At 57.2% G+C, this 27767-nt stretch overlaps 3 protein-coding genes across 3 annotated transcripts in view; 2 read left to right on the top strand and 1 right to left on the bottom strand.

Annotated features, from left to right (window-relative positions):
• LOC135405223 (zinc finger protein 239-like) overlaps positions 1-27767 on the top strand; it is a 229329-nt gene that overhangs the window by 112661 nt on the left and 88901 nt on the right. The gene's annotated exons all lie outside the window — the stretch shown is intronic.
• Positions 731-27519, bottom strand: LOC135405220 (zinc finger protein 883-like). Its single transcript, XM_064639895.1, has 2 exons — positions 26251-27519; positions 731-1985 (listed from the first exon to the last, which is right to left on the bottom strand). Exons 1-2 carry the CDS (start codon positions 27381-27383, stop codon positions 1226-1228), a joined length of 1893 nt encoding a protein of 630 aa, XP_064495965.1. The 5' UTR covers positions 27384-27519; the 3' UTR covers positions 731-1225.
• On the top strand, positions 15730-23665 carry LOC135404725 (maestro heat-like repeat-containing protein family member 6). Its single transcript, XM_064639466.1, has 17 exons — positions 15730-16157; positions 16400-16464; positions 16579-16926; positions 17271-17421; positions 17669-17733; positions 17846-17995; positions 18180-18328; positions 18598-18745; positions 18991-19184; positions 19273-19410; positions 19700-19814; positions 19986-20123; positions 20334-20510; positions 20644-20793; positions 20952-21053; positions 21441-21543; positions 23535-23665. The coding sequence occupies exons 1-17, from the start codon at positions 16037-16039 to the stop codon at positions 23663-23665; spliced, it is 2445 nt and encodes an 814-aa protein (XP_064495536.1). The 5' UTR covers positions 15730-16036.

Here is a 27767-nt window from a genome sequence, read left to right as displayed (position 1 = left end):
TGGGACATGTGAGGCCTCCTGGAAGCAAAGGAATCCTGAGAATTTTTGTGGGAACAAGTTAAGGCAGCAGCAGCTGCATTCAGTTAATCAAGATCCAAAAGGAGTGTTTTGGCCTTGACTGGTGTTTTCCATCCAAAGAGTGCTGTTTGCCAAAGTGGAAACCACTTGGAACGCTCTGCATGGCAGCCTGTGTTTTTGTCTGGTGGCTGAACACAGCCAGCACATGAGGGGAGGGGAATGTGTGGGATCAGGGCACTGCTTTTGGGCCATGCTGGGAATTCCAGTGGACTAAAAGACAAAGCCCAGGTGCTGTTTCCAAAGGAACCCCAATGAAAGGGGGATGCTGGAAAGATGGGCGGACAAGTCCCAAAATGGAACTCTGTGTGTGCAGCCTCATTTTCTCCTTCAGTGCCCACAGGAGAGGGGGCAAAAAGTATTGGTTGGGACCCCTAAACTGTTTGGGGGGGAGAAATTGGAGATTGAGGGGACAGTAGGAAAGTGGGAGGAACAGGGAAAAGGGTGGAAAAGGAGGGATAGTCTGGCAGGTCCCACAGTCCCATGGGGGTCTTTGGGCACAAGGGGGCTAGGAAAGGGGGGGGCAGGCCTTGAGCTCCAAACTTCCTGTGGGGTGCTGGGGGCTGCTGGATCCAATCTAAGCCTTGGATCATGCCAACAGTTTCAGATAAGAGCAATTACAGAGGTGTGACTGAATCACTTTGGTCCCCCAGGTTTTAATGATGGCAAATCAGATCTATTGCTAGAAATGAATTTATTTAGAGATACAAATGATCAGACAAAAGATCTTCATCACAATTAGTGCACAATATACACACTAAAGCTACCAGGAGTAGAGGATAAGATAGGACAGTGCTCTACACTAAAGCAATTGTTGAAGCAATTCTACTCAAGCTGCCACAAAAGCAATAATTCTTAATTAGAGATGGATGGAACTCCCCCACACCAACACTCGTGGGGAGATCTCTGCTCTCAACCTCCAGCAGTGACCTTGGGAGTCCCCAGCCAAGGCAGGAATCTCCACACACACCCCAAGAAGGGTTCTGTTGGAAGAAGCTGCCCCTCTGAAAGGGAACTGGCCCTTTGTGGTCAAAAGAGATGGACTGACAGTCACTGGACTCCAAGGGTTGCCTCACCATCAGGGGCTTCATTTAGGGTGGAAGCAGCGGCCGAAGCTATTCCTGCAGTCGAGGCACTGGAAGGGCTTCCATTACTGCTGGGTCTGTTGGTGTTTGGTCAAGTTAGAACTCTGGGTGAAGCTCTTCCCACACTCCCCACACTTGTAGGGCCCCTCCCCAGTGTGGATGCGCCGGTGGGTGATGAGATGGGAGTTCAGTTTGAACCCCTTCCCACAGTCGGTGCAGCGGAAGGGCCTCTCATCCGTGTGCGTCCGCTGGTGCAGGAGGAGATTGGAGTTGGTGTGAAACCTCTTCCCACATTCCAAACATGTGTAGGGCCGTTCCCCAGTGTGGACGTGCTGGTGTAGAATAAGGTTGGAGATTTGTCTGAAGCTCTTCCCACATTGCCCACACGTGTAGGGCCGTTCCCCAGTGTGCATACGCTGGTGGGTCAGGAGGTGGGAGCTCTCCCTGAAGCTATTCCCACATTCCCCACAGGTATAGGGACGCACCCCGGTGTGGATGTGCTGGTGGGAACGGAGGTGGGAGTTTCGGTTGAAGCTCTTCCCACATTCCCTACAAGAATAAGGCCGTTCCCCAGTGTGACTGCGCTGGTGGGTGTGGAGGTGGGAGCTCTGGCGGAAGCTCTTCCCACATTCCCCACATGAGTAGGGCCGTTCCCCAGTGTGGATGTGCTGGTGGGTGAAGAGGTTGGAGCTACACCTGAAGCTCTTCCCACATTTTCCACATGTGTAGGGCCGTTCCCCAGTGTGGATGTGCTGGTGGCAGATCAGCTGGGACCTCTGACTGAAGCTCTTCCCACATTCCAAGCACCTGAAAGGCTTCTCCCTGCTGGGAGGCTGCTCAGGGACCACCAGCTCAGAGCTCCCCCTCAAGCTCCGGCCGCCTTCCCGGCACAGGCTGGCTCTTTCCTCCTCAGAGCACCCTGGGATGGCTTTGGAGCCCCTCCTGCGGGGGGATCTCCGGCCCTTTTCCTCCCCGCTGCCTTCCTGCGCCGTGGAGCCCTTCAAAACGGCCTCTCCCACCAGGGTCTCACGGGGGGATTTGTCCTCCGGGCTCTCCGTCCTCAGCTCGGGGCCTGGGGCAGGAAGCAAGAAGGACAGGCAGGGGATTTGCCTCCGGCCCACAGGGAAGGCCAAGGACATCCCCCCAACTCCGGCCCCGGCGGGACGGCGGCGCCAGCGGGGTTGTCCTGCAGCCGGGGCCATGCTCGGCTGACAGAGCCAGCACAACACCCGCCCAAAGGGACACTGACTTCCTCCTCACCTGCCTGGGGGGCCCAAGGCATCTTCCTCTTCCTCACAGCCTCCTCCTCCATCCGCCCAAGCTTTGGGAAGGACAAATCCTGACGGGAGGGAAAACAAGGGCTGAGCGCGTTGGCTTGGGGGTTCCTCCTGCCCAAGTCCATCTCTAGAACTCAGCAGGCATCCTGTGTCCATAAAAACCTCCAAACCACCAAGATCCAGCTCAGAAAAATCCAAACCACTGAGATTCAGGCAAAAACCCCACAGAAATAGTGAGATCAACCCCCCAAAACTGCAAAAAGTTGAGATTCAGCAAAAAAAGATTTCAAAATATGAACGTTACCTTAAAAAAATCTCTCCCAGAAGTTCCCCCTCTCTTGTCTCTCCCCTCTGGGATTCAGAGGGTCTCCCATGTCTGGGATGCTGGAGGTCCCACTTAGGGATGCTGGGAGTGTTGGCACCCCACCTTTGGGTTGCCGCGTTCCCAGACATTCCCCCTCTCCAGGGTTTCCACTCTGTTGTCCCAGGGATCCCAGGGGTCCCCACTGTCCAGGCTTCCCCTTCTGTGTGCCCCCCCGTTTCAGGCTCCCGGGGCTCCTCCCTCTCCATGCTCCCTCCTCCAGGCTGCCGGGGGTCCCCCAGCTCTGACATGTCCCCCATCCGCCCTCCACACTCGGCAGCTCCCGGGCTCCACACCCACCCCCGGCACTCCCAGGGGGCCCCAAACCCGCTGTGTCCCCCCCGCCGGCACCGGGCTGACAATGGAGCTGGCGGGGCCTGACCCAGCAACACCAACCCCCACCATGGGGGGGACCCACATCCCCCCGCCCACCGCCAGGGCTCTGCCGCCAACCCAGCCGGAAACCCCCAAAAAACACCTCCTGCCCACCCCCAAGAGCCACCAGGGGTGGAGCAGGAACAGCAACAGTAGGAGAACAATCACCCCCCATCCCATGGGTGCCCGGGAAGGGGGAACTTGTACCAAATATCTTGGGGGGAGCGTGGGAGGTCAGGACATACTTGGCCTGCCAGCACAGATTTCCCTGCAGTCTGCAGGGAGTCAAGCTCTGCAGAGGAGATTGTGCCCCATGGATGGGATTGTAGAGGCTCCCTCAGGTTCCCAGCATCAATCAGCAACAAAAACGACCCCCCTGAAGATTTCAGGGGGAGTGTCCTGGAGGGAGGGAACAGTGTCACCCCACCAAGGCAGGGCTGGCAAGTGGGAGGCTGCTCCAGGGGTCTGCAAGAGGCCTCGTGCTCTGCTCGGCCCCACCACTGCCTGGTACCAACACCCCCGGCTGCCCCTGGCCCTGGGCAGCTCTGCTGCCACAGGCTGTGCCCTCACCATGGCCCTGCAATGGCCCTGCCTGTCCCTCACCCGTGGCCCTGCCCGTGGCCCTGTTCCCTTGGCTCTCTCTCTGCCAGCTCAGTGTGGGGCACACGGGCTGGGGGTCCCTCCCAAGCCCCCCGGGCAGCCGGCGTTGGCTGGGGGGATGTGAGGGCTGGGCCTGCTCAGCACAGCCCCGGCCTCCTGCCCAGCGCCTCTTTCCTGACCCACACAAGAGCTTCCCGGCCCCCCAAGGGCTCCCCTGCTGCTGCCTCTGCTCCTGGCCCTGCCTTTGCTGCTCCCTTGGATGGGGCAGCGGCTGCAGGGGGGGGATGGCAGCAGCTTCAGCTCCACGGCACTTCCTGGGGGGAGCTCAGCCTGGGGGGAACAGGCAGGGACCTGATGGGGATGGACAGGGGCCCACCAGGGACAGAAAGGGCCTGCAGGAGAAGGCACAGGGACAACCTGGACCCCCACACTACAAAGGCTGTCTCTGCTCCTCCTTCCAGGTTCCGTGGCCAGGCACAGTTTGTGTTCCTGGGTGCCCACCATCTCAGCACTTGGAGACGCTCAAATCAGCGCCCGCAGCTCTGCAGCAAAGCCCCAGCTCACCTGGCACACAGGGGATGGACACAGCACCTGCTCGGGGATGGGCACTTACAGCTTTTCCTCTCTTCCCACCACAGGGCTCTCCTTCCTCACCAGCACCTCTGCCTTGCACTTATTCTCAGCCTCACCTCAGGGACAGCTCTGGGCTCACCTCCACGCCACTTCTCAGCCTCACCTCAGGGCCTGGGCTCAAGGACAGGAACCTGCAGGGAGGGGACATCAGCTGTAAGCTGAGGGCTGCCTGCTTGTACTGGCCTCTGGGCTTCTTTCTCCTTCTACAACCAGCCCAGAACTCAGCCTACTTTGCTAACACCACAGATTTACACAGTAACCTTGGAGATAGATATGGACAGACATCTCTATCACCCTGGGGATAGAGCCTCAAGCATGTGCTGCCATAGGAATGGCAATCAGAGAATCACAGAATCAGCCCGGTTGGAAAAGACCTCCGAGATCATCAAGTCCAACCCTGGATCCAACCCCGCTGTGCTTCCCAGACCATGGCACTGAGGCCACATCCACTCTCACCTTCAACACCTCCAGGGACGCTGACTCCACCCCCTCCCTGCCCACCCCATTCCAATCAGGTCCATTCCAAGGCCTGATTACTCTCTCGGCAAAAACTTGCTTTCTAATATCCAACTGAAACCTCCCCTGGCACAGCTCAAGACCCAGCCCTCTTGTCCTACTGCTGCTTCCTGGCAGAACAGCCCCACCCCCACCTGGCTCCAACCTCCTGGCAGGGACTTGCAGACAGTCAGGAGGTCTCCCCTGAGCCTCGTCTTCTCCAGCCTCAACAACCCCAGCTCCCTCAGCCTCTCCTCACACCATCTGTGTTCCAGAGTCCTCCTGCCTTTCAGCACATCAACACACCCCCAGCTTGGGGTCACCTGCACATTTGCTGATGAAATGCCTGGTTCTGCAGCAGCTGCAGATGCTCAAGGGGCAGCAGGACCAATTCAGGGGCCTGGGGGGGCCTTGGGGGATTTGGGGTCCAAGAGGGTCTTGGGGGAGCTGGGGAGGGGATTTGGGGATTCGGGGTACAAACCAGCACAGACCAGTACAGACCAGTACCTCCTCACTGCTCCCCACATCTCTCCCGGAGCTGGGCCATGTTGTCCTGGGACACCTGAGCCCCCCCAGTGCCCTCCCAGTGCCTCCAGTACAGCCCACTGTGTTCCTGTCCCAGGGTGCCGGGTGATCCCTCTTTGGTGGGTTGGAAGGGATTTGAGGGGGGGGGGCTGGGGGAGATTTGGGGGGATCTGGGTGGGGGGGAGGTTGGATAGGACTTTGGAGGGTTTTGGGGTGCTTTGGGTGCATTTAGGGGAGTTAAAAGGGGTCTTGGGAGGGCAAAGGAATCTGTAGGGAGAGGGGATTAAAAGGAAAATGGGGTTTGGGAGACATTTGGGGGGGTTAATGATGTCTAGGGGGAAAGAAGAGGGGCATCACCAAGAGCATGTGAGTCCTGATACACCCCTGGTCTTTCCAAGACCTTCTCGGTGTCCCTAAATCCCCCCTTAACACCCTGAGACCCCCCTGGTGTCTCCAATGTCTCCAGGGCCTCTCCATGGCCATAATTCCTCCTAATTCCACTGTCCCCTTACCCCACCCCACTGTCCCCAAACCCCATCCCTGATGTCCCCAACCTTCCATCTCACCCCAGGAGCCCCCCCGGACCCTCTGACACCAAAAATGCCCCCCCTCCCCCCGCTCACAGAAAGGCCAAGGGCATCTGGGGACACACTGGGGACAGTCTGGGGGCTTTGGGGGGCACTGGGGGATTACTGGGGGATACTGGGACACATTGGGGGGGACCAGGGGGCACTGGGAGGACTGGGGGGTTACTGAGGGACACTGGGAGGGCAGTGGGAGGGACTGGGGGGGAACTGGGGCACACTGGGGGGCACTGGCAGAGAACTGGGGAGTTACTGGGGGATTACCAGGACACACGGGGGGACACTGGGAGGTTACCGGGCCATACTGGGGGTAACTGAGTGCTCACTGGGATACATTCTGTGGTCATTGGGGGGTTATTGGGCCATCCTGAGGGTCACTAGGAGTATATTGGGATATACTGGGGGCACTGGGATCCCCTTACCTCGATGTAGTATATCTCCCCCCTCTGATTTTGGGGAGCATCCCTAGGACCCCTCCCCTGGGGGCTGGGGGACCCCCTAAACCCACTGCTGGGCTTTAGAGGACTCCACAAAATCCCCTCAAAACCCCTGAAATCCCCTCAGAAATCCATCCCAGGACCCATCGAAACCCTCATCAAGGCCCTGCCAGCTCCCCGAAGAGACCTTATCCCCCCCCCCCGGACCCTCTAAACCCTGTAGTGAACCGCAAAACACACCTGGGACCCCCCAAGCTTATTCAGGGATCCCCCCAGTCCCCCTAAGGGAGACTCAAAGCTGTCTGGAACCACCTAGAGACACCAAAAAACTGCTGCAAACGTTCCCGCAAAACCCACCCAGGACACCCAAACCCTCTCAGAGATCCCCCCAAGCCCACCTGTGACTCCCCAGTCTCCTCAGAAACCAGAACTCCCTCAGGGACTCCCAAACCCTTTCAGGGACCTTCAACCTCCCCCCTCGAGTCCCCTCAGGACACTGAACCCCCGCAGGGACCCCTCAAAATCTCCTCGGGAACCCCTGAACTCCTCTGCTAAGCCCTCCCGAGCCCTCCAGCTTTCCACCCCCAGCCGCGCTCCCCGCAGCCCCCGAGGGGATCCCCAGACCCCGCTCCCCCCGCAGACCCCCCCAGCTCACACTCCCAAGCGCAGCTTTTCCCGGGGCCGCCGCCCCCGAATCCTCCACGCGCCAAAGATGGCGCCCTTCGCGCGCTGCGCATGGAGACACCCCCGCCGCAGCCAATCAGTGCGCGGCCACGCCCCCTGCCCGCCCTCCGCCCCGCCCCCGCCTCGCGCGGGGCACCCCGGGAGATTCCCCAGTCAGTGCCCGGGAACAGCCCCGGCAGCGCAGCCCCCAAGGGCACACGATGGGCTGTGGGCTGGAGAGGACCCTCCTCAGCCTGGGCAGCAGGGCTGCAGGGGGGATTCCCTGACCCTCCCCAGATGGGCCCTTCCTGCCCAACAGCTCCTGCTCCAAAGGGCTCCCACACACCCTGGGCCATTTGTCCCACTTGGGCACTGGAGCTGCCCCAGGGCATCTCTGGGCAGTGGCCAGCTCTGGGACTGCCCTGGCAAGTCATGGCCTGAAGCCACGAGTGTGGAATTTAGGAGACACTTGAAACCTCTGCAGAACAGGACTCTTGATAATTGCTGAAGGCTTCCTGGCCAGCATTGCCAGACCTTTATTTTCTTTTTTTTTTTTAATCTCAACAATTTTTCTCCATTTGTTTCCATTGACAACACCTTCTATATATTCTATTAAGCTGATTCTTTCATTGTCTACATGAATAGTTTTGTGCAGCTACTTATCAAAGTAAATATCCCATCAGTGATTCAGTTATGGAAACCTGGCTCAGAGGAAGCTCCTGATTTTTGGGGCTGCTTTCATCTCTCTAATTTTGCCTCTTTTCTTCTTCCTCTCCCTATTTTTGTCTTCAAAAAGCTCTCCAGGATGTGTGTGCCTGGGAGTATATTCATCCTCTGAGCTGTGCCCTGTGCCATGGGACAGGGGACAAATGCACCTTCCAGAGAAATCTGCCCCTCCTGCTCACAGAAGCCCTCTGAGTGCCCAGGTGAGATGGTGCCCAGGCTGCTTTGCTGGTGTGGAATGAAAGGGCCAGGCCAGAAAGGCAGAGGAGGGTGATGGAGGAGACAGGGCCATTTGCAGGGGATGTGTGCGAGGCTGGGGAGATGAATGTCCCTGGGCCAGTGAAGGCTGTTCCTGGAGTCACCCCAGAAGTGTCAGGGCTCTGACAGGGCTCCAGAGGGCATCCTCAGTGCCCCTCCTCCCTCCACTTTTGGGGGGTCCCACTCCTCTCCCACTCAGTTTGGGGTCCCACCACCCCTTCTGTCCCTCTGACCCCCCTTTTCCCACTGACCGCCCCCTTCCCACCACCCGCTCACCCGAGAGCTCCTCGCCCGCAGCCGGGAAGGCTCCCAGCACCACCAGTGCCCAGAGAAGTCCCCCCAGAGAAGGGGTTGGGTGGGATCCTGGGTGGGCTTTGAGTATGTTTAGGCAGTCCTCCAGAGCCTGTGTGGAGGTTTAGGGGGTGCCCAGCACCTTTCTAAGTGTGCTGGGTGCCTTATTGAGGGGCAGGTGCCCTCCCAGAGCCCCCCCAGAGCGGGCTGACAGGGGGGAACACAGGGGGATCCCCATTCCCGATCCATCCCGGGGCCGGTTCTGCCCCCCCCAAACTCGGCTCCACCCCTTGGGATTCCCCCAAGCCCCTTCCCCACTGCCCCCCAATAACCGGGACTGGGGAGAACTGGGAAGCTTTCCTGGGATCAGGAGTGGCAGCAGGGGAGGGGGGGACACATGACCCCCCAAAATCCTCACAGGGACAGGAGGGGTCCAGGCTGGGCCCGAGGCCCCGGGGAGGGGCTGTGGCCGCCGCCGGCTCAGGAGCTCTGTGGGGAGAGAAAAGGGGGTGACACCGGGGTGGGGGGTCCCCGGGGGGGCACAGACGCTCTGGGGGGACACACGACCCCCTGGGACCCCCCTCACCTTCTGGCGCAGGTAGAAGCCGAGCCCCAGCGCCAGGGAGACGAAGGCCAAGAGGAAGCCCCCGGCCCCTCCTTGGCAGCAATTGCTCAGGCTGATGGAGCCCGGCAGGGCCGGGGCCGCCGGCGGTGTCCGATCCCGGCAGGAAGCGGGGAGGGCCCCGGGGAGCGGCGGCGGCGGGCGGGGCCCTGGGGGAGCCGCCCCGAGGGGTCCCCGCCGCCCGTGGCACTGAAGGAGCCGCCCCGGGACGGGCCCTGGCGGGGGTCGCCAGAGAGGGGGGGCGAGCTCGGAACGGAATCAGCTCCGGAGAATAAACCAAGGAAAACCAAAGGGCCGCGCCGGGGGAGTCTCCGCCGCCCCGGAGCTAAAAGAGCTGCCCCGCGGGACGGGCGAGGAGGGGCGGCGGTGAAACAGTCGCCCGGGGTGTGGCGAGGGAGGCGGGAATGGGATAAAAGAGAGAGAATAGAGAGAGAAATCGCTTTGTTTCCCCCCTCCCTCCCCACCCGAGCTCCCTTTTGTATACAGATAAACCCAGGGATCAACATGTGCTTCCCTTCCCCCTTTTCCCGACAGGGGAACTGAAAACAAATAAGAAAACCATGACAAAGAGAGAGAAAAGCCAACTCTGGAAAACTATCTTGTCTAAGATAAGTTGTGCTGCCAAAGGAAACGCTGACTCCAGAGGTGCCCAAGCGGCAGCAGAGCCCCCACACTGCCCACTCCCACACTTCAGCTCCACATTGGGGTTTTCCCCTCCCTGGCACTGCCCAGTCCAGCCCCTCCCCGGTCCCCCCATCTCCCTGCCCCTGCCCCAGCTCAGCAGAGCAGCACACTCAGGTCTGGCCCTGCAGCAGGACATGGAGGCCATGGAGCTCAGGGACAGGCCCCTCTGGGTCTGCAATGCTCAGCACATCATCAGCTCAGGCAGCTCCTGCAGCCCCAGGGCCAGCCCCACTCCCCAGCACAGCAGCAGAGAATCGGCCCCGGGCTCCTCAGGCCCCATTTGCCATCTCCAGGGGCACTGGCCACCACCAGCACCAGCTGGAGCAGCCTCACCCCCACAGCCCCCACAGGGGGACCCTGAGGGCAGCACACGGTCTCCAGGGAGAAACCAGCAAGGCAAGGACCCTCTGGAGAGCCTGGTCCTTGGCCTTGTTCTTGAGAGCCCTGGAGAAGAAGAGCTGAGGCTTCAGGCTGTGCCCGGAGCAAATGGAGCCCCTTGTGTGGTGGAAAGAGTGCAGTGGAGCCCAGCTCATGCCAGCAGTGCCATGGCCACAGGACTGACCCAGCCCAGCCCGGGGACCAAGGGCCAGAGCACTGAGGCCTCAGCCGAGGCCCAGAAGGGGAGGGTGGCAGGAGAAAAAGAGCAGCTCTCAACAGACCAAATGCTGCTGCTCCCTGGCACTGCTGCTCTGCTGGGACTCTCTTTCCCTGCCCCTCTGCACACAGGCACTGCCCTGCCAGACTCATCAGAGGTCTCAGAAGATTGAACTCACAAAAACAAGTCACTGAAGGATCCTTGACTTTGTTTCAATGCATTCCTCATTTACACAGACTCTGGGTCAAATTCAAGATGTAGACAGTGACCCAGACATGGGATGAATAATCAATATTCACTGTACACAACTTTATCCCAGGAGAAAAACCACATGAAAACCCTAACCCAGCACCACAAAACCCTGAGCAGGCAGGCTGGACCAAGGAGTCCCATTCTGAATGCTATGGAAGAGAAATCAGGCTGTTTGTGCCTTCAGAAAAGCATCCAGCCATCATTTTCCTCAGGGCATCCTCGAAGCAAAAGATTTCTTAAGAGAGATGCCAGAGCTTGGCAGCAGGCTGTCCTTCTCAACTTGGAAAATCTCTGCTAACTTACCTAACAATGGTACAAACCCCCCATGTTAATGTTGTCAAACAGCTGCATCTGCAGGATTCATGTTCCTGCCTCACCTAATGCACAGTTATCACACCTCTTTTTAAAATTAAAGGGGAGGAAAAAGAAAAGCAGAGGGTGGGGGGAGTCTCCCCCCCCCAGTAATCCATCAAGTGTACATCCTGGCCACTGCTCCCAAGAAATTTAATATATGCTAAAGAGATATAAACAGACATCAAAAGCTTTCAGAAATGAAAGTGCTTCAGAAGCTAGATTTTAATATTGCCAAGTGGGTTTTGGCCAGATTATAAAGTTGACTGAAATGCCAGGATACTGCATTTTGGAAGTGGCAGCAGCTCACATATTGCCTTGTATTAGTGGCTGAAGTGTGTTGCTGATTCCAAAGCTAGACTATCATCATCTGTGGGGGAGAGTAGATAAATAAATAAATAAATAAATAAATAAATAAATAAATACTGGCAATCCCTACCCACCTTGCTACCTTGAAGCACTCTTTTCAAGTGAGGCCTCCACAGGAAAAAACAAGTTAAGACCACTTTATTTTGATTATAGTGCTTTCCCCAGGCAGGAATTTTTATTTCAGTTAGAATCTTTGAACCATTACATTTTCAGTGAGGCATTTTTACATTTACAGTTGACATCTTCAGAGAAGAATGAAACCTTTGAGCAACAGCTCTAAAGCATGAAGGTTGCCTGCAGGAAATACTTAAATTATTTTACATCCCAATGGAGCCTGTTGTTTTTAGCTAAAATTTAATAAACCTTAGATCAATGACCTTTCTTTCACTGAAAGCCTGCCCTTTGGAAAACTAACTTTCCCAAGAAACATATTTGGGTGAATAAATGCCAAACAAAGGGCTATTGAAATCTAAACATTTTCTCCATTTATAGCTTCTGAACATTTAGTTCCTAAATTCCCAACTGCTACCTAATGTAGAGAACAGTGGTGCCTTGGTCGAATCACATATCATTGATTTCAGAGTGTCACAGGGACAGGAATCAATTAGAATCCAAAATCAATCAAATATGTTCATGCACTATCATTCATCGAATTTGAATATCCCCAAATTAACTGTAAGCATGTGAAAGAACCTAGAAATAAATTTTGAAAAGGTACAGAAATAAAAATCAGTCAACTTTGAGAAGATAATAGTGCATCTGAGCATGTTTCATGCCTGCTGGGGTAAGTTAATGGTGAATCACACCTTCCCTTCCCAGCACAGGCTGAGATATATTCTTTTTGGAACATGAAAATACGCAGTGACTGAAGGCAGAGGACACACCAGTCAATGATCCAGCATTATTTTATGAACAGCCTGTTACACGCCCAATATCAAACATGCTGCCAGGATATTACAAAATGCACAAGTGTGTTACACTCTGAAAAACTGCACATTGTAAGTGAGCCACTGCACTGCATGGAGAAAGGAGAGAATTACTGAATCTCTACCAAAAAAAGCAGGAATAGATGTGGCCACTTATCCAAAGAGCTGTTCTTGTTGCTGAGGACTCCTCTCTGAACACATTCACCTGTCATTCTGTCAAGGTAATAAATCCTTCCACTCCTTACAGCACACTCAAAAGCACCCTGCTATTTAATTTCAGTGGAAAAATGGCCCAAAGTGTCTAAAACATTTCCTTTTGCTCATGTAAAAGTGCTGGCATTTTACTTCCTTCCTGATAAGCCAGTGTCAATGGATCTGATTATTTTTTTCTTATTCAAAGCACATCAGTAGCTCCAAAGCACTCTCCATCTTATCAGGTGTCTGAACAGCACAGTTACTGAAAACAGTTTGTCCTGCTCCTCTCTCTTTCTGCCAGGCTATCAGATAAACCCAACTAACTCTCTGTATTTACACACAATCAAACATAAACTGTGTCTTCAACACACTGTAGCCTGTTTCTGGCATGTTACAGGTTTGCTGCTTGACATTAGTTGTACCCAAAACAGCAGCAGTGAATTAGCTTAGAACAAAAGTATTGTCATGCCATAGCAGGGAACAGAAAAGGGACACAGGATAGGAAAAAAAAAAAAAGAGAAACATTTTGTGAAGTAAGAATGATCACTCTGATCTCAGTAGTTCACAGGTACTTATCTGGTGCTACTTGAAAAAGAGCATGGAAGCAGTAGGATTCAAATGCATTCAAAACAGACCTGACACAGGCCTCAAGAGTAGAAAAAAATTTCTTTTTTTGTTTATTTTATTCTCCTGTCCTCTAGGAACTGTCTCTGATTTGCAAGGAGTGAGAAAGTGAAAGGAAGGAAAATGGTTACAGCATCTGAAAGCATTTAAATGCCTTTACAGTTTTTGTCTGTAACAAGACTGATTTTCATGATCCAACCTTCATTTGGCAGTAAAAGACCCCCAGAAAAACAAACCAAGAAAACACTCTCCCCCAAACAACCCTCTTGGCAACTCTCCTTTTCATTCAGTGTCTCAGATACAGAATTTTCAGTGCTGACTACTGAGGAATAACACAAGATCAACTCCTTCAGAAGGGCCACAGCTTTGAAGGTTTTGCTTCCTGCCCAGCCACAGGGAATTGGCACAGCATCTCCCTTCCTTCTTCTCAGGATGACAGGATATCCTCGGGATGAGCGCGGTGTTGGAAGAGTTAAACATTAACCTGGCTGTGCCCTGGGCACTCTCATCTGGCTAAATGAAAAGTTCTGGAACACTGGAGAAGTCCTGAGTTGCAACTCTTTGATTAAGTACAGCCTTCTTTAGAAGCTGAAGCTCCAGCCCCTGAGGGGAGGATCCTTCCCACCACTTCTCCCACTGACAGTCCCCCTGAGCAATAAAATATCAAACAAAAAGACAGTGGCATTCATCCTCCACAAAGACAGGACCAAATCCTGCACCCAATTTGATGACAGAAAAAAAAAATTAAAAGGAAATAAAGAATATACAGAAAATTTCTTGATCCTTAGTTACATTTCCAGTATATGGAGAACTACACAAACTGTCAGTAGCAGAGTGCTCAGAGTACATAAAGGAGTGTGATTTCACCGTTTTTTTAAATATTGGTTTTACTAGATTTTCACATCTTGTATTTCTTTGAAAATATTCACGTGCGAGAATGAAAAAGTGTTTCTTTCAAAAACAGCTCTAGAAACCAACACAGAATTAGGGGGAAAGGGGTGAAAGAGCAGCAGTCACAGGTACAAGAATGGTCTGAATAAAGCAAGTCACCTCCTGCCCACCCATCCTGGCACCTGATGGGAAGGAATTTTGGAAATGCTGAGGAACAAGCTAGCACTACATTTTAGATATGACTTTTTCGTCTCTACATCTACAGGACTTTAAACTGTTTCATGTCTGTAAGGGGGGTACTTTTGAATTAGATGATCAATGGAGCATAGAGGTGTGAGAAAGAACTCATATTAGGATATGAAACCAGCCAGAGTATGGTACAATGTAACTTCATGGCACAAGTGAATTGTAAGGTCCATTGTGCTTTTTAGCAAGTCAGCTTGATATCCCCTATTATCAGAGCTGAGTTCTTCCTTGGTTTTGCTACATATTGCAAGATAGATACATCTACCCTTGAAACACAATGGTAGAGATCATACATAGGGGTGAGAAAGATGATGATGGGAGGAAGATTCTGTGGGCAGGGGTCGCTGGCCCCTTGCCCTACAGCAGGGCATGCACAGAGTGTTGCTATCAGGTGATGAACAGGCAGGGTTTGGCTGCCACTCAGGCATCACCTTATACTGCGTACTGGCCCTACGTGGTGTAATGTGGAACTGATAAAATGGGGTGTCAGGACTGCTGGGGTGAGCGATCCTCATCCTGCCATGGAGACTGTGTTGCTCCGCAGGGACGCCCGCTAAGCACGGGCACCGACCAGCTGCTGCAGATCCTGACAGCCCTGGCCTGTCTGTGTGGGTAAGCACAGTTTATTGACAGGAAGCAACTGAGAAAGCAAATGTTTTATATCCTTTTTTGATATCCTTTTAATTCCCTTTTTACTAGTTAATATTGTATTAAAAACCACTCGTAGTATTGTTTTAATATCCTTTAAATGTTCCTTTAATTCCCTTTTTACAAGTTAATACTATAATAAAAGCCGTTCATAGTATTGTATGAATGCCAACTGATAAAGCAGGTTTTTTGTATTCTTTTGTAGCTTTTGATTCTCTTTGCTAGTTTTTTATTCTTACTGCAATAAAAGATTTTTTTGTACTGTTTGAATGTCTGTTGTACTTGTCTTTATTCCGGGCATGTATTCAAATGAACTAATACACAGGGGCACAGCTCTTTGGGGCAGGAGACGGGCAGCACCCTTGCCAGGACTCGGGGCAGTGGCAGGTCTCCTTGGGCCAGGACTTGCCACAACTGCTGATTTGGGTGCAGCCCTGGCCAAAGAGCTCCCAACAGCATTGGTGCCCTTGCCCACACCTTCCTTCTCGGTGTCAGCCCCCCTGTTTAGGATGGCCACCAGCCAGCACTTCTCCCAAGGAGGCCGTGCCAGCTTGTGTGGAAGGCCCCGTGCCCTTCCCGCTGCGACTGAGTCGGCGGCCGAGGGGGCTCCTTGTGCTGCCATGAGCAGGCACAGGAGGGGAGTGTTTGCTCATTTCTTGAGCCGTTCCTACAGTTCAGGTCCAGCCAGATAAGATACTTCAGAGAGCGGATTCCCTCCAAGGTGGGGCAGGTTGGCGGGGCTGGGGGAGGCCCCAGGCCACGTGGCACTGTGTCCCAGGGCCCTTTGTGACACGCTGGGCACGGCCGGTGGGATGGAAGGGGGCAGGGTGTCCAAGGGCCCTTTATGACCCGCGGTGACAGAGGTGCTGCTGGTGACACGGCCACGGTGTCAACAGTGCTCCTCGGAGCAGGCGACGGGACAGGACGGGACAGAGCGGTGCTGTGCGGAGCCCCCGCGCAGCCAACTCGTGCCTTGCTGACCCGGAGCGTTTTAGAGGATTTTCTCATTTCCAGGTGACCTCGAGGCATTTCCACAGGATTTGGAGACCCGGAGTTTCTCCGAGGTGTCTCTAAGCCCTGTGGCAGGTGCCCTTGAGACCCTTTTGCAGGACTTGGAGACCCGGAGCTTCTCCGAGGTGTCTCCAATCCCTGCGGCAGGTGGCCTCAAGGCCATTCTGCAGGACTTAGGGCCCGGAGTTTCTCCGAGGTTCTCTTTCTCTCTTGCAGGTGCCCTGGACACCAGACTGTGGCATGGCAGGGAGACGCTTCAGCCTGCTCAGGCTGTTCCGGAGGAAGAAGGAGGAGGAAAGCCCTGGGGCTGCTCCAGCACAGCAGCCTGAAGAGGTGCAGCAGGTGCAGCCCCCGCAGGAGGGTGAGTGCTGGAGCTGGGCCACAGGGCTGGTGGCTGCAGTCCCCTTGGCCTCATCCTGTCCCATCCGCTCTGGACATGCCCAGGGAAAGAGAGGGGGCAGAGGGGCTGAACTCCTGGCAGCCGTGCTCCATCCACTGGGCATCCCGGGGCTGGCCCTGCCTGCTCCTGGAGCCCAGGCCTGGGCTGTGTTCTCTGGCCTCTCCCGCACACCCTCAGCTCTGAGCACGCTCGCTCTTTGCCAGATGCAGGCCAGGAGTGGACAGAAGAGCAGCTCCGTGCCCGTGGCCGCTTCCGCAGGGCAGCACAGGTACCTGCAGCCATCCCCGCCTGGGCTGGGCCTGCTCTCACTGCTCAGCCCAGCACCGCTGTCGCGGCCCTCCAGGGGAAATCCCTCCCTTCCCTGCCCTTCTTTCTCCTGCAGACATTTATGAAATTCATGGGCAGTCGGCGTAGAAAGGCCAGGATCACACCAGCTGATGTCCAGGCCCAGCCTGACACCATCCCGACCCAGCTGACAAAGCCTGATGTCAGCACCGCGTCGACTGCTGTCCCAGCAAAGTGTGACACCGCAACCAGTGATCACACAACCCACTGGGACACCACGTCCACCGATGATGTGTCACACTGTGACTCTGTGCTGCCTGGTCTCACGGAGGAGGCCGACGCCACAACGGCGGAGGGCGTGGCGAGCACTGACGCCGGGCCTGTTCAGCGCCTGGCCGATACCCCCAGCCTGGAGTTTCTTGAGGAGAGAGCTGTCTCTGCTGAAGTAAGCAGCCTGTGGCCCCCCAAGCTGGGTGCGCTGGGCCCCCTCAGCCTTTGAGGCTGGCACAGTGTGCTGGGAAGGGAAGCATTTCTCGGGGGAAGCTGGGCAAGTTGCTCACTCTGGCAGCTCTCCACCTCTCCCCTGTGCATCCTCCAGGCCAGACTGTGGGACCTGGGGACCTGGGGCTGCTCAAGGCATCTCCAGTCCCTGGGGCAGGTGCCCTTGAGGCCAGACAGTGGGACTGGATAAGGCGAGGCATTTCCCAGGCTTCTCTCTTGCAGCTGCCTTCAAGGCATGACTGCAGGACTTGGGGAGCCAAAGCTTTTTTAATGGCATCTCTGCTGCAGGTAGCCATAACACCAGACGGAGACATGCAGCAGAGACCCCCTACGGTGCCCAAGCTGGCCTGGGTGAAGGAGGAGGAGAAGGAGGAAAGCCCTAGGGCTGCTCCAGCACAGCAGCCTGAAGAGGTGCAGCAGGTGCAGCCCCCGCAGGAGGGTGAGTGCTGGAGCTGGGCCACAGGGCTGGTGGCTGCAGCCCCCTTGGCCTCATCCTGCCCATCCCCTCTGGACATGCCCAGGGAAAGGGAGGGGGGCAGAGGGGCCGGGGCTGATCTCCTGGCAGCTGTGCTCCGTCCACTGGGCACCCGGGGCTGGCCCTGCCTGCTCCTGGAGCCCAGGCCTGGGCTGTGTTCTCCGGCCTCTCCCACACACCCTCAGCTCTGAGCACGCTTGCTCTTTGCCAGATGCAGGCCAGGAGCAGACAGAAGAGCAGCTCCGCGCCCGTGGCCGCTTCCGCAGGGCAGCACAGGTACCTGCAGCCATCCCCGCCTGGGCTGGGCCTGCTCTCACTGCTCAGCCCAGCACCGCTGTCGCAGCCCTCCAGGGGACATCCCTCTCTCTTCCTTGCCTTTCTCCTGTAGCTGGTTTGCAGATTCATCAGGTGCATTTGGCATGAAGAGGCCACTTTCATGGCCACTGGGGACACGGCAAACTCGGACCTCTTCAATGCCCAGACCAGCGCTGCCCTGCTGGATATGCTGGTGGAGAACGGTGTCTACAAAGCGAAGCAAGTAAGCAGCCTGTGGCCAGGGCTCGAGTCCCCCAGGGATGCTGTGGCCCCTCACGCCGGCTGCGCTGAGCCCCCTCAGCCTTTGAGACCAGCAGAGTGTGGTGGCAAGGGGAGCACTTCTTGGGGGAAGCTGGGCAAGTTACTGGCTCTGGCAGCTCTCCAACTGTCCCCTGTGTCCCCTCCAGGTGCCAGCCATAGTCAGGTGCATCCATCAGTGGCTCATGTCCAATGTGTCTGCTGAGCACAGGCTGGACAAGACTCTTGTCCTGCTGACCGAGGCACACCCCAGGGATGTTGCAGTGACCCTGCTGCGCTCTGCCCCAGCCTGTGACAGGTATGGGGCCCACCTGCCTTGAGGGCTCACCTGCCTTTAGACCCCATCCTCCTGGACAGCCTGTCCCAAATGGTGTGCCAGAGACATGGAGACTTCCAGGACACTCCAGCTCCTCTCTTTGCCAGCTTTGGCATGTCAGCCTCCAATCCTGAGGCCAGCCTGCCTCCCTGCCCCACAAGGCACCGTGGCTCTGTCACCTGGGCCCCGCAGTTGCCCAGGCCACAGAGCTGTGTCCCAGACCCCCCTGAGCCAGAGTTGTGACTCCACAGAGCTGCTCGCACCATGTGGAAGACGCTCATCTCCTCCAGATGGACTAAGGAGCCGGTGCTGCAGATCCTCTTCCGTGTGCTGGAATACTGGCCAGCGCACAGGAGACGCACCTCTGATGGGGATGAGAGAGATGTCTTTGCTCTGGCTGTGAGTTTCTTGAGCTGGCCTCTGCTCGCCCCCAGGTTGCCTCTGGGACGCCTTTCCATCCTCCCTCACCACTGCTTCTCCCTGCCCCAGGCACTGGGCTGCAAGCCTGGCTTAGGGGGAGGTTCAGGGACACCAGGCTGGGGGATCCCCCTGTGTCTCCCCTGGCCTGTCCCTGCCATGCTTGGGCCCTGCCACATGGACATCTGGGCCCTGAGAGCTGTCTCTGGGTGCTTTGTCTTTGGCAGGCAACTGTGGCACTCTGGGAGATCCTCCAGCTGTCCCACTCCTGGTGCCCAGGGGGAGTGAAGGACAATTTCCCGCGCCTCCTTCTGACTCTGCTCTTCCAAGTTTTCATCAGCACAGAGGAGATGTCAGAGGAGGTCGAGACCTTCTGGAGGCGATGCCGGGAGCAGCGCAGCCTTCCCCCCAACCCTAACAGGTGCTCCATCCCAGTCCCCTCTCCCCGCCACGCCCTCGGGGTTGGGGCCAGGGCTCTGTGCCTGACCTGGGCTGTGCTCTGCACACAGGTTTGCAGTGCAGACCGTTAAAGCCTTGCTGCGCCAGCTGCTGGATGAGGACGTGTTGATGGCGATCGGTCGCAAGTGTGGCTGGGACATGCTCCTCAAGGCTGACAGCCACCACTATGCAGTGGGTCTGCTGGCCAGGTGAGAGCCCTTTCTCCCCACTGCCCCACACCCCCACAGGTCATTTCTGCCCTGTGCACAGGCCACTCCACACAGTGCCTGTGTGCTGGGCCAGAGGGCCTTGGCAGCCAGGGATGGCTGAGCAGAGTGGAAAAGGCAGAGAGGGACGGCTGCACAGGAGGAGCCACCTCCCAAAGTGCCCACGTCCTCTCCTGGGCTGGTGGCCAAAGACCAGGCCTGTGTGAGTCAGTCCCAGGAGAGCTTTGCCCACCTGGCTCAGGGTCTCTGGCACCTTTATTCCCCCTTGCAGGGAGCTGTGCCGTGTCTCCCGCTCTTTCGGTCGCAGCATCGCCGTCAGCCTGCTCCCGCGGCTCATCAGGGGAGAGCCCCTGTGGGAACTGCCTGCCCTGGCGTTCCTGGTGGAGGTGAGCCTGATGGCGAGCGCTGCCTGGCCCAGCTGCCTCCCCCTCTCTGCCCTCTCACAGCTGCAGCCGCCCAGGATGGTGCCTGCACCCTGTGCTGCTGCCTGGGCCCAGCCTTGGGCGGGTCCGGGCTCCTGCCGGCCGGGCACCCTGTCACTGCTCCCTGCCTTTCAGGTCCTGCACTGCCTGAACCCCAGACAATGTGGGCCCAGCGTCCTGCAGATTATTTCCAGGCACCTGCGCAGTCAGTGCCCAGAGAGGCGTCGCCTGACGCTCCGAGGCCTGGTGGTGCTCAGCAGGGATCCCGCAATGGTGAGCAGGGGGCAGGGGCTGAAGCCGGGCCGGCAGCGTGAGGCTGTGCAAGGCAGTAGCTTGGCCTTGGCTGGCCTTTGGCAGCTGTGGCAGCTGCTCCCAGCTCTCCTCCTCCCCGTTCAGCTGCCTGACTCCTTTGGGACGCACCTTTGGCCTCTGGGCCCCGCGGCAGCAGCGTGGGGCTGCACCACAGCATTGTGTTCCACACAGGCTAAGAGCATGCGGAGCCTGAGTGAAAGCCTCCTGGAGCTACTGCAGGATGCAGACATGGACGCAGTTCAGATGACCCTCTCCGCGTTCATCAACGTGCTGCACTTCCAAATTGTCAAAATATCCAGCCCTACTGCCCTGAAGTTGCTTGAGGCGCTGCGGCCACTCTTTGACAACGTAAGGCTCTGTGCCCCTCATCGTGGGCACTGAGTACTGCCAGGAAACTTTGGGCCCAGTGTCTTTTCAGGCCTGTGCCCCGGTGGGCCTGGAGAAGCCAGTGCTGAGGTCTTTTCCTCTTCCTTTGCACCAGGAGCACAGCCAGCTGCAGCAGCTCTCCATGCTCCTCTTCCAGGAGCTGATGGAGGCGACAGAGAGGAGCAAGAGCCTAAAGCCACACGTGTACCTGAGTCTGGTGCCATTCTACTTCAACTGGCACAATGAGAACCAGCGTGTGGCAGAGGTGAGGACTCATGGGCTCTGTTGTCCCCATGGCAGGAGGCTGCTGTGCCTCCTGCCCTGGCCCATGGTCGCCTGCAGCCTCCTCCTGGCCTTGGTGCAGGGATGCGGGTGCTGTGCCCTGGGCTGCGGTGCCATGGCCCGCTCTCTGTTGCTGTGCAGGCCTCTTGGAGAGCACTGTTTGGTGCAGCCAGGTTCCTGAAGTGGTGGGATCTTGAGGACTTGGTGACCATGGAGCAGCCGTGGAGGTTTCCCGAGTGCCTGGTAAGGACGTCCCCAAAGCCCCAGCCCCTGATGCCCAATGTGTGGGGCTGGCAGGGTGCCTGTGTCCACTGCTGCACCCACAGACACCAGCTTGTGCCCCACACACTGCTCCCTTCCCTGGGGCGTGCGGGCTCTTTTCCAGGCTCCCTTGCCCCCGCAGCCAGGCTGCCATGGAGCCCCGGCCCAGCTGGGCTGTGGGGCAGGGCCGTCCCATGGCTCCCCAGGAGCACCCAGCCCTCTGCTCCCCCCAAAGCCTGGCCCCAGTGGCTGCTGGCCAGGCCTCAGGGCTCTGTGGGCAGGGGAGCCCCGTGTTGGGGGCAGGGAGTGCCCGGCCAAGGGGCAGAGCCTGAGCCCAGCCTTCCCTCCATGCCCTGGCGCTCTTTGCAGCTGGAAAAGGACAGGAGCCGAGTGGGCCAGTACGTGCGCCAGGCCCTGCCGTTCCTGGAGAGCCCAGAGGAGCCCCTGCGAAAGCTGGCCATCAAGTTTCTGGGTGAGCCACAAGGCCGGGGTCCCTCCCCACCCCGTTGCAGCTTGGCCCCAGCCCCGGCTGCTGCAGCGGCAGCAGGATGCGGCCCAGGGCATGTGGAGCCCCGAGTGGCCCCGAGCGCCTGCTGCCGCCCTGTGCCAGCCCAGCCCTGGGGCGTCCCCATGCGGGAAGGCCCCGGGCTCAGCCCTGCCAGGGCAGGAGGCCGTGTGGCCGGGCTGGCAGCGCCGCTGCGAGGGACCTGTGCCTCTGGGGCCTGACAGGCTCTGTGTTCCCAGGGATCGCCGCCAGGTCCATGAAGCAGGAGCAGCCAGAGCTGCAGCTCATCTGCCAAGGTGAGCGAGGGCACCTTCCAGCTGATCCCCTTGGGCCCTGCTCCCTCCTGGCTATGGCAAGAGCTGGCTGGGATGGCCCTGGCAGGAGGGGCTCCTCGCGTCCCCACACCCCTGGCCTCTCATCTTGGCTCTCTTCCTTTCTCTTCCAGCCCTTCAAGATATGACTGATGACAGCCCTGCCGTCTCAAACCTGGCCCAGGAAACGCTCCACATCATCAGAGCTGTACGGAGAACTTCATTCTTCCCATTCTGGTAGTCTCCGTTGCTGCCTCTTCCAGCCCGTAGTGGTGTGACAGAAGACATCAGACTCACCATGGCAGGCCTGGCAATTCAACACTGCTATGTGCTGAGAGCTGTACAGATGGCTCCTTACTGCAGATTCCAGCAGCTCCAAGACTGGCTGTGCAGGGCGTGGAAGACCCGACCTTTTCCGCAGGGCAGTGTCTGCCTGTGCTGCTGCAGCTCTGTGGAAAACTGATGCAGGAAGCTCCATCTCCTGGGGCCACCTGAGCCTGTGGGGAAGATGCCTCTTCCCTGCAAGCACCTCCTTTGAGCCCAGCATGGGAACATGACCAACATGTTATCACGCACAGAGGCCCAGGAGCTTTTTTTTGGTGCCCACTGTGCACAGGGCCTTGGGGAAGAGGGGAAAAGGGCTCCCTGCGCTCAGCAACACTTGCCCCGCTGTGAGGGTGCCAGCAAAAACCCGCAGGGGAGGGGGCACTGGGAGGCCAGGAAGGGGTGAGGTGCTGTGGAGGCCCTGATGGGACAAGGGAACAGGAAGCCTTGAGGGGAAACTGTGAGGGGGTGGGTGGCAGAAGGCTGCAAGGGGACAGACTGGGCGCAGGCCCCAAGGGGCAGGGTGGAGGGAAAGGCCCCCAGGACTGGGGGGGCAGAGGCCATAAGCAGCCCCCAGGCAGCCACCTCCTTCCCTGCCAGCTGGCTGCTCTGGTGCTTTCCCGAGGCATCTCCCAGCCCTGTGGCAGAAGCCCTGGAGGCCGGGCCTCAGCAGCAGGGAGGGCACACCCCCAAGGGGGCCAGGCTGGCCTGGCTGGGGACAAGGAGGGCAAGGGGTCCCTGCCAGGGCACGTCCGCCGGGTGCTGCCGGCCAGGGGCAGTGGCACAGGCAGGGTTGGCGGCCAGCCCGGGCCCCCGTGGCTGCCCAGGCCACGGGGCTGTGGCCGACACGCCCCTGAGCCAGAGCTCTGGGCCCACAGAGCTGCTGCTACCACGGGCAGGGTGCTGGGCTCCTCGGGCAGGGCTGCGCACTCGCTGCTGCCCAAGCGGCTCCGCCCCACAGACAACAGCACCAGAGGCTGCCCAGGAGCAGCAGCACCCACAACGCCTGGGCCTCCTCACCCAGGCACCCACACCCGCCAGGACACCAAAAGTGGGCAGACTGTGGGCACAGTTGCACCCACTTTGGCAAAAGGCTTCAGGGCAAGTGGCCACCACAGCTTTCCAGTGACTCCTCAGCCTCACAGCAACCCTTGGCAGCTTCAGCTGCAGCCTGACATCCTGACTGACTTCAGTGGCCCTGCTTGAGGCTGGACACACCTTCCACACTCAGGTGTCCCCAGCCAGCACCACTGGTGCCATCCTTAGAGACTCTGCTGGGACACCAGCCTTGGGCTGCAGCTGTTCAACCTCTCCTCCACGCAGGCACCTTCAAAACACGGCCATGGGCTTCTAAGCTCTACATCCAGCACTTGAGGGCAACAAAGGAAGAAGCAGCAGAAGCTGAAGCAAAGCAGGGCCTGGTGTGGTGGAGCTTCAGGGATGGAGGCAAGTAAGCACTGTGGTGTCTGCTGAAGAGATGGCCCAGTTCACCAGCTCACACTTTGCTGCTGGACGTTCCTCCTTTGGTCCTGCTGGAGCCCATTCCCTACCAGTGCACGGCCCTGCCTTGTTCCCGGATCCAATCTCCTGGACCCCTGGCAACAAGTGGGCCCTGTGTCCACCTAGAGCAGAAACTGGCAGAATGTCTCTGCTTCCAGCACTTCTCTTGGCTGCTCCTTCAGGCGGGTGACACCTTCATGGGAGACACAGAACAAGCTTCTCCTCCCAGACTTCTCCCTGTCCCCTGCACTTCCCCAATGGACTGGACATCAGCTGCTGGCCACAGCTGAGCACACAGACACTGGAGTGTTGAACATGCGAGACTGGGCTGATTTTTTTTCCAGAAGGCAAGAAAACAAGCAAAAAGAACACAAGGAAGCTTGAGAGTCTCTCTGTCCAATCTACTTGTCCTGTGAAACTCAGCAGCTGATGGTGGCTTTGTGCTGCTGCTAATCACTTCCACCCAAAAATCATGCCAGGAAGGAGCAACAGCTTCTGACAGATGCCAAGTCTTGCCACTAATTGCTCCAGCTGCCGCTCTCAACAGCCACCTGCAAGAGGGCAGACCTCAGTGCCCCTTGGCTTTGGCTGCCCTCTGGTAGAGAAGTCCCCTGAGGACACAGATCTTTGGGGCAGGAGACGGGCAGCAGCCTTGCCAGGACTCGGGGCGGTGGCAGGTCTCCTCCGGCCAGGACTTGCCAGAGGTTGTCCCTCAAGAATCCCGGGAGCAGGCAGGGAATGCTTAGCAGAGCAAGTCCTGCCCAGATGTCCCATCGGGAAGACACTGCTCTAGGGGGAATTCACTGGGTCTACCAACTCTTCCTGACTGGCTTAATGACTCAGCCATGGTGTGTCCTTGTCACTCAGATCCCTTCTTGGCCACACCTGATGTTGTGATTTGTGTGACTGACAATACCTTTAACACCCCTGTAAATATTCCTTGTTATTTTAGTTGTATCACAGATCAGAATGTATCTACCCTTGATTTATCATTAATAATTCCCATGGGCAGAAGAGCTAAACTGGGGCTCCCAGGGAAACAGAAGCTGGGAGGATGAGGCAGGATACAGTGAATGAAGGAAACTGTGAAATGCAGAAATCCTCAGTGGATGGCTGATTGCTTGGATCATCTCTGCAGCAATCCCGGCAGCTGCCGCAGCCACGGCTCCTGCTGCACTGGCCATTCAGTGCAGGCCATGCCTGCAGTGCCAGTGTATGGGCACTGTGGCAGCATCAGGAGCAGGGGGTTCAGAATCTGTCTGGTTTCAATATTCCAAGTCCTCTGGAAGTACATGGGACAAGCCCCAAGACAAGAAGCCCGGGTCCTGGCCCTCTTGGCCGTGAACTCTGCATGTCCAAACAAAACAGGGGCAGAGGTGGGACCAAGCGGAGTCACTCTGCACCTGCACTGAGTTCCTGGGAATCCAAAGGGAGGATGGACCTTGGCTGAGTGCTTGGAGAGACAGAAGGTTGTTTCTCCAAGTGGAAATGCACTTGAACCAGCCTGAATGACCAGCCTGTGTTTTTCTCTGGTGGCTGAACACAGCCAGCACATGAGGGGAGGGGAATGTGTGGGATCAGGGCACTGCTTTGGGGCCATGCTGGGAACTCTGGTGGACTAAAAGACAAACACCGGGTGCTGCTCACGAGAGAAGAGGAATAAAAGGGGACACAGAAAAGTGTCAGTGGACAAGTCCCAAAATGGAACTCTGTGTGTGCAGCCTCATTTTCTCCTTCAACTCCCACAGGAGAGGAGGCAAAAAGTGCGTGCTGGGACCCCAAAACTGTTCGTGGGGGAAACTGGGGACTGAGGGGACAATGGGAAAGTGGCAAGAACAGGGAGAAGGGTGGAAAAGGGGGGTGGTCTGGTGGGTTCAACGGTCTCATGGTGGTCTGTTGGCACAGAGGCGTTGGCGTAGGAGGGTGGCCCCCTGAGCTCCCAACTTACTGTGGGGGCTGAGGGCTGCTGGATCCAATCTCAGCCTTGGATTATGCCAACACTTTCAGTTTAGAGGAATTACAGAGATGTGACTGAAACACTTTTGTCCCCCAGGTTTTAATGATGGTAAATCAGATCTATTGATTGAAAGGAATTTCTTTAGGGTTACAAATGATCAGACACTACATGTTCATCAGAATTTTTTACTGCACAAAATACACACTAAAACTACTCTTAGTACAGGATAAGATAGGATGGTGCTCAAGCAATTGTTGAAGCGATTCTACTAGACCTGGCAAAACCCAATAATTCTTAACTAGAGGTGAGGGGGGACTCCCCCAGACCAACGCTCAGCGGGAGATCTCTGCTCTCAACCTCCAGGAGTGACCTTGGGGGGTCCCCAGCCAAGGCAGAAATTTCCACACCCCCTCCCCCAGGAAGGCTTCTGTTGGTGAAAGGGGACTGGCCCTTTCTGGTCAAAAGGGATGGACTGACAGTCACTGTACTCCAGGGATTGCCTCACCATCAGGAGCTTCATTCGGGGTGGAAGCAGTGGCCAAAGCTCTTCCCACAGTTGAGGCACTTGTAGGCTTCCCTTACTGGTGGGTCTGTTGGTGTCTGGTCAAGGCAGAGCTGTGGGCGAAGCTCTTCCCACACTCCCCACACTTGTAGGGCCTCTCTCCGGTGTGGAAGCGCCGGTGGGTGACGAGGTGGGAATTCAGTTTGAAGCCCTTCCCACAGTCGGTGCAGCGGAAGGGCCTCTCATCCGTGTGTGTCCGCTCGTGCAGGAGGAGATTCCCGCTGGTCTGAAACCTCTTCCCACATTCCAAGCACTTATAGGGTCGTTCCCCAGTGTGGATGAGCTGGTGAGTGCGGAGGTTGGAGCTCTGGCTAAAGCTCTTCCCACATTGCCCACACGTGTAGGGCCGTTCTCCAGTGTGGATGCGCTGGTGGGTGACAAGACTGGAGTTCTCATTGAAGCCCTTCCCGCAGTTGGTGCAGCAGAAGGGCCTCTCATCCGTGTGCGTCCGCTGGTGCAAGAGGAGATATGAGCTGGTCCTAAACCTCTTCCCACATTCCAAGCACTTGTAGGGCCATTCCTCAGTGTGGATGTGCTGGTGGGTGCGGAGGCTGCAGCTCTGGCTGAAGCTCTTCCCACAGTCCCCATATCTATAGGGACCTTCCCCAGTGTGGATGCGCTGGTGGGTGCGGAGGTGGGAGCTGTCCCTGAAGCTCTTCCCACATTCTCCACACGTGTAGGGACGTTCCCCAGTGTGGATGTGCTGGTGTCGGATCAGGTTGATGCTCATCCTAAAGCTCTTCCCACATTCCAAGCACCTGAAGGGCTTCTCCCTGCTGGGAGGCTGCTCAGGGACCACCAGGTCAGAGCTAAGCCTCAAGCTCTGGCCGCCTTCCCGGCACAGGCTGGCTCTTTCCTCCTCAGAGCACCCTGGGATGGCTTTGGAGCCCCTCCTGCGGGGGGATCTCCGGCCCTTTTCCTCCCCGCTGCCTTCCTGCGCCATGGAGCCCTTCAAGACGGCCTCTCCCACCAGGGTCTCACGGGGGGATTTGTCCTCCGGGCTCTCCGTCCTCAGCTCGGGGCCTGGGGCAGGAAGCAAGAAGGACAGGCAGGGGATTTGCCTCCGGCCCACAGGGAAGGCCAAGGACATCCCCCCAACTCCGGCCCCGGCAGGACGGCGGCGCCAGCGGGGTTGTCCTGCAGCCGGGGCCATGCTCGGCTGACAGAGCCAGCACAACACCCGCCCAAAGGGACACTGACTTCCTCCTCACCTGCCTGGGGGGCCCAAGGCATCTTCCTCTTCCTCGCAGCCTCCTCCTCCATCCGCCCAAGCTTTGGGAAGGACAAATCCTGATGGGAGGGAAAACAAGGGCTGAGCACGTTGGCTTGGGGGTTCCTCCTGCCCAAGTCCATCTCTAGAACTCACCGGGCATCCTGTGTCCATAAATTCTCCAAAACACCAAGATTCATCTCAGAAAAACCCAAGCCACCCAGATTCAGGCAAAAAGCCCCTCAGAAACAGTGAGATGAACCCCTCCCCAAACTGCAAAAAATTAGGATTCAGCCAAAAATACTCCAAAATATGAAGATTCAGCCA

Source organism: Pseudopipra pipra, chromosome W (genome assembly GCF_036250125.1).
Source record: "Pseudopipra pipra isolate bDixPip1 chromosome W, bDixPip1.hap1, whole genome shotgun sequence".
NCBI lineage: Eukaryota > Metazoa > Chordata > Aves > Passeriformes > Pipridae > Pseudopipra > Pseudopipra pipra.
This window is presented reverse-complemented; position numbering and strand designations above follow the sequence as displayed.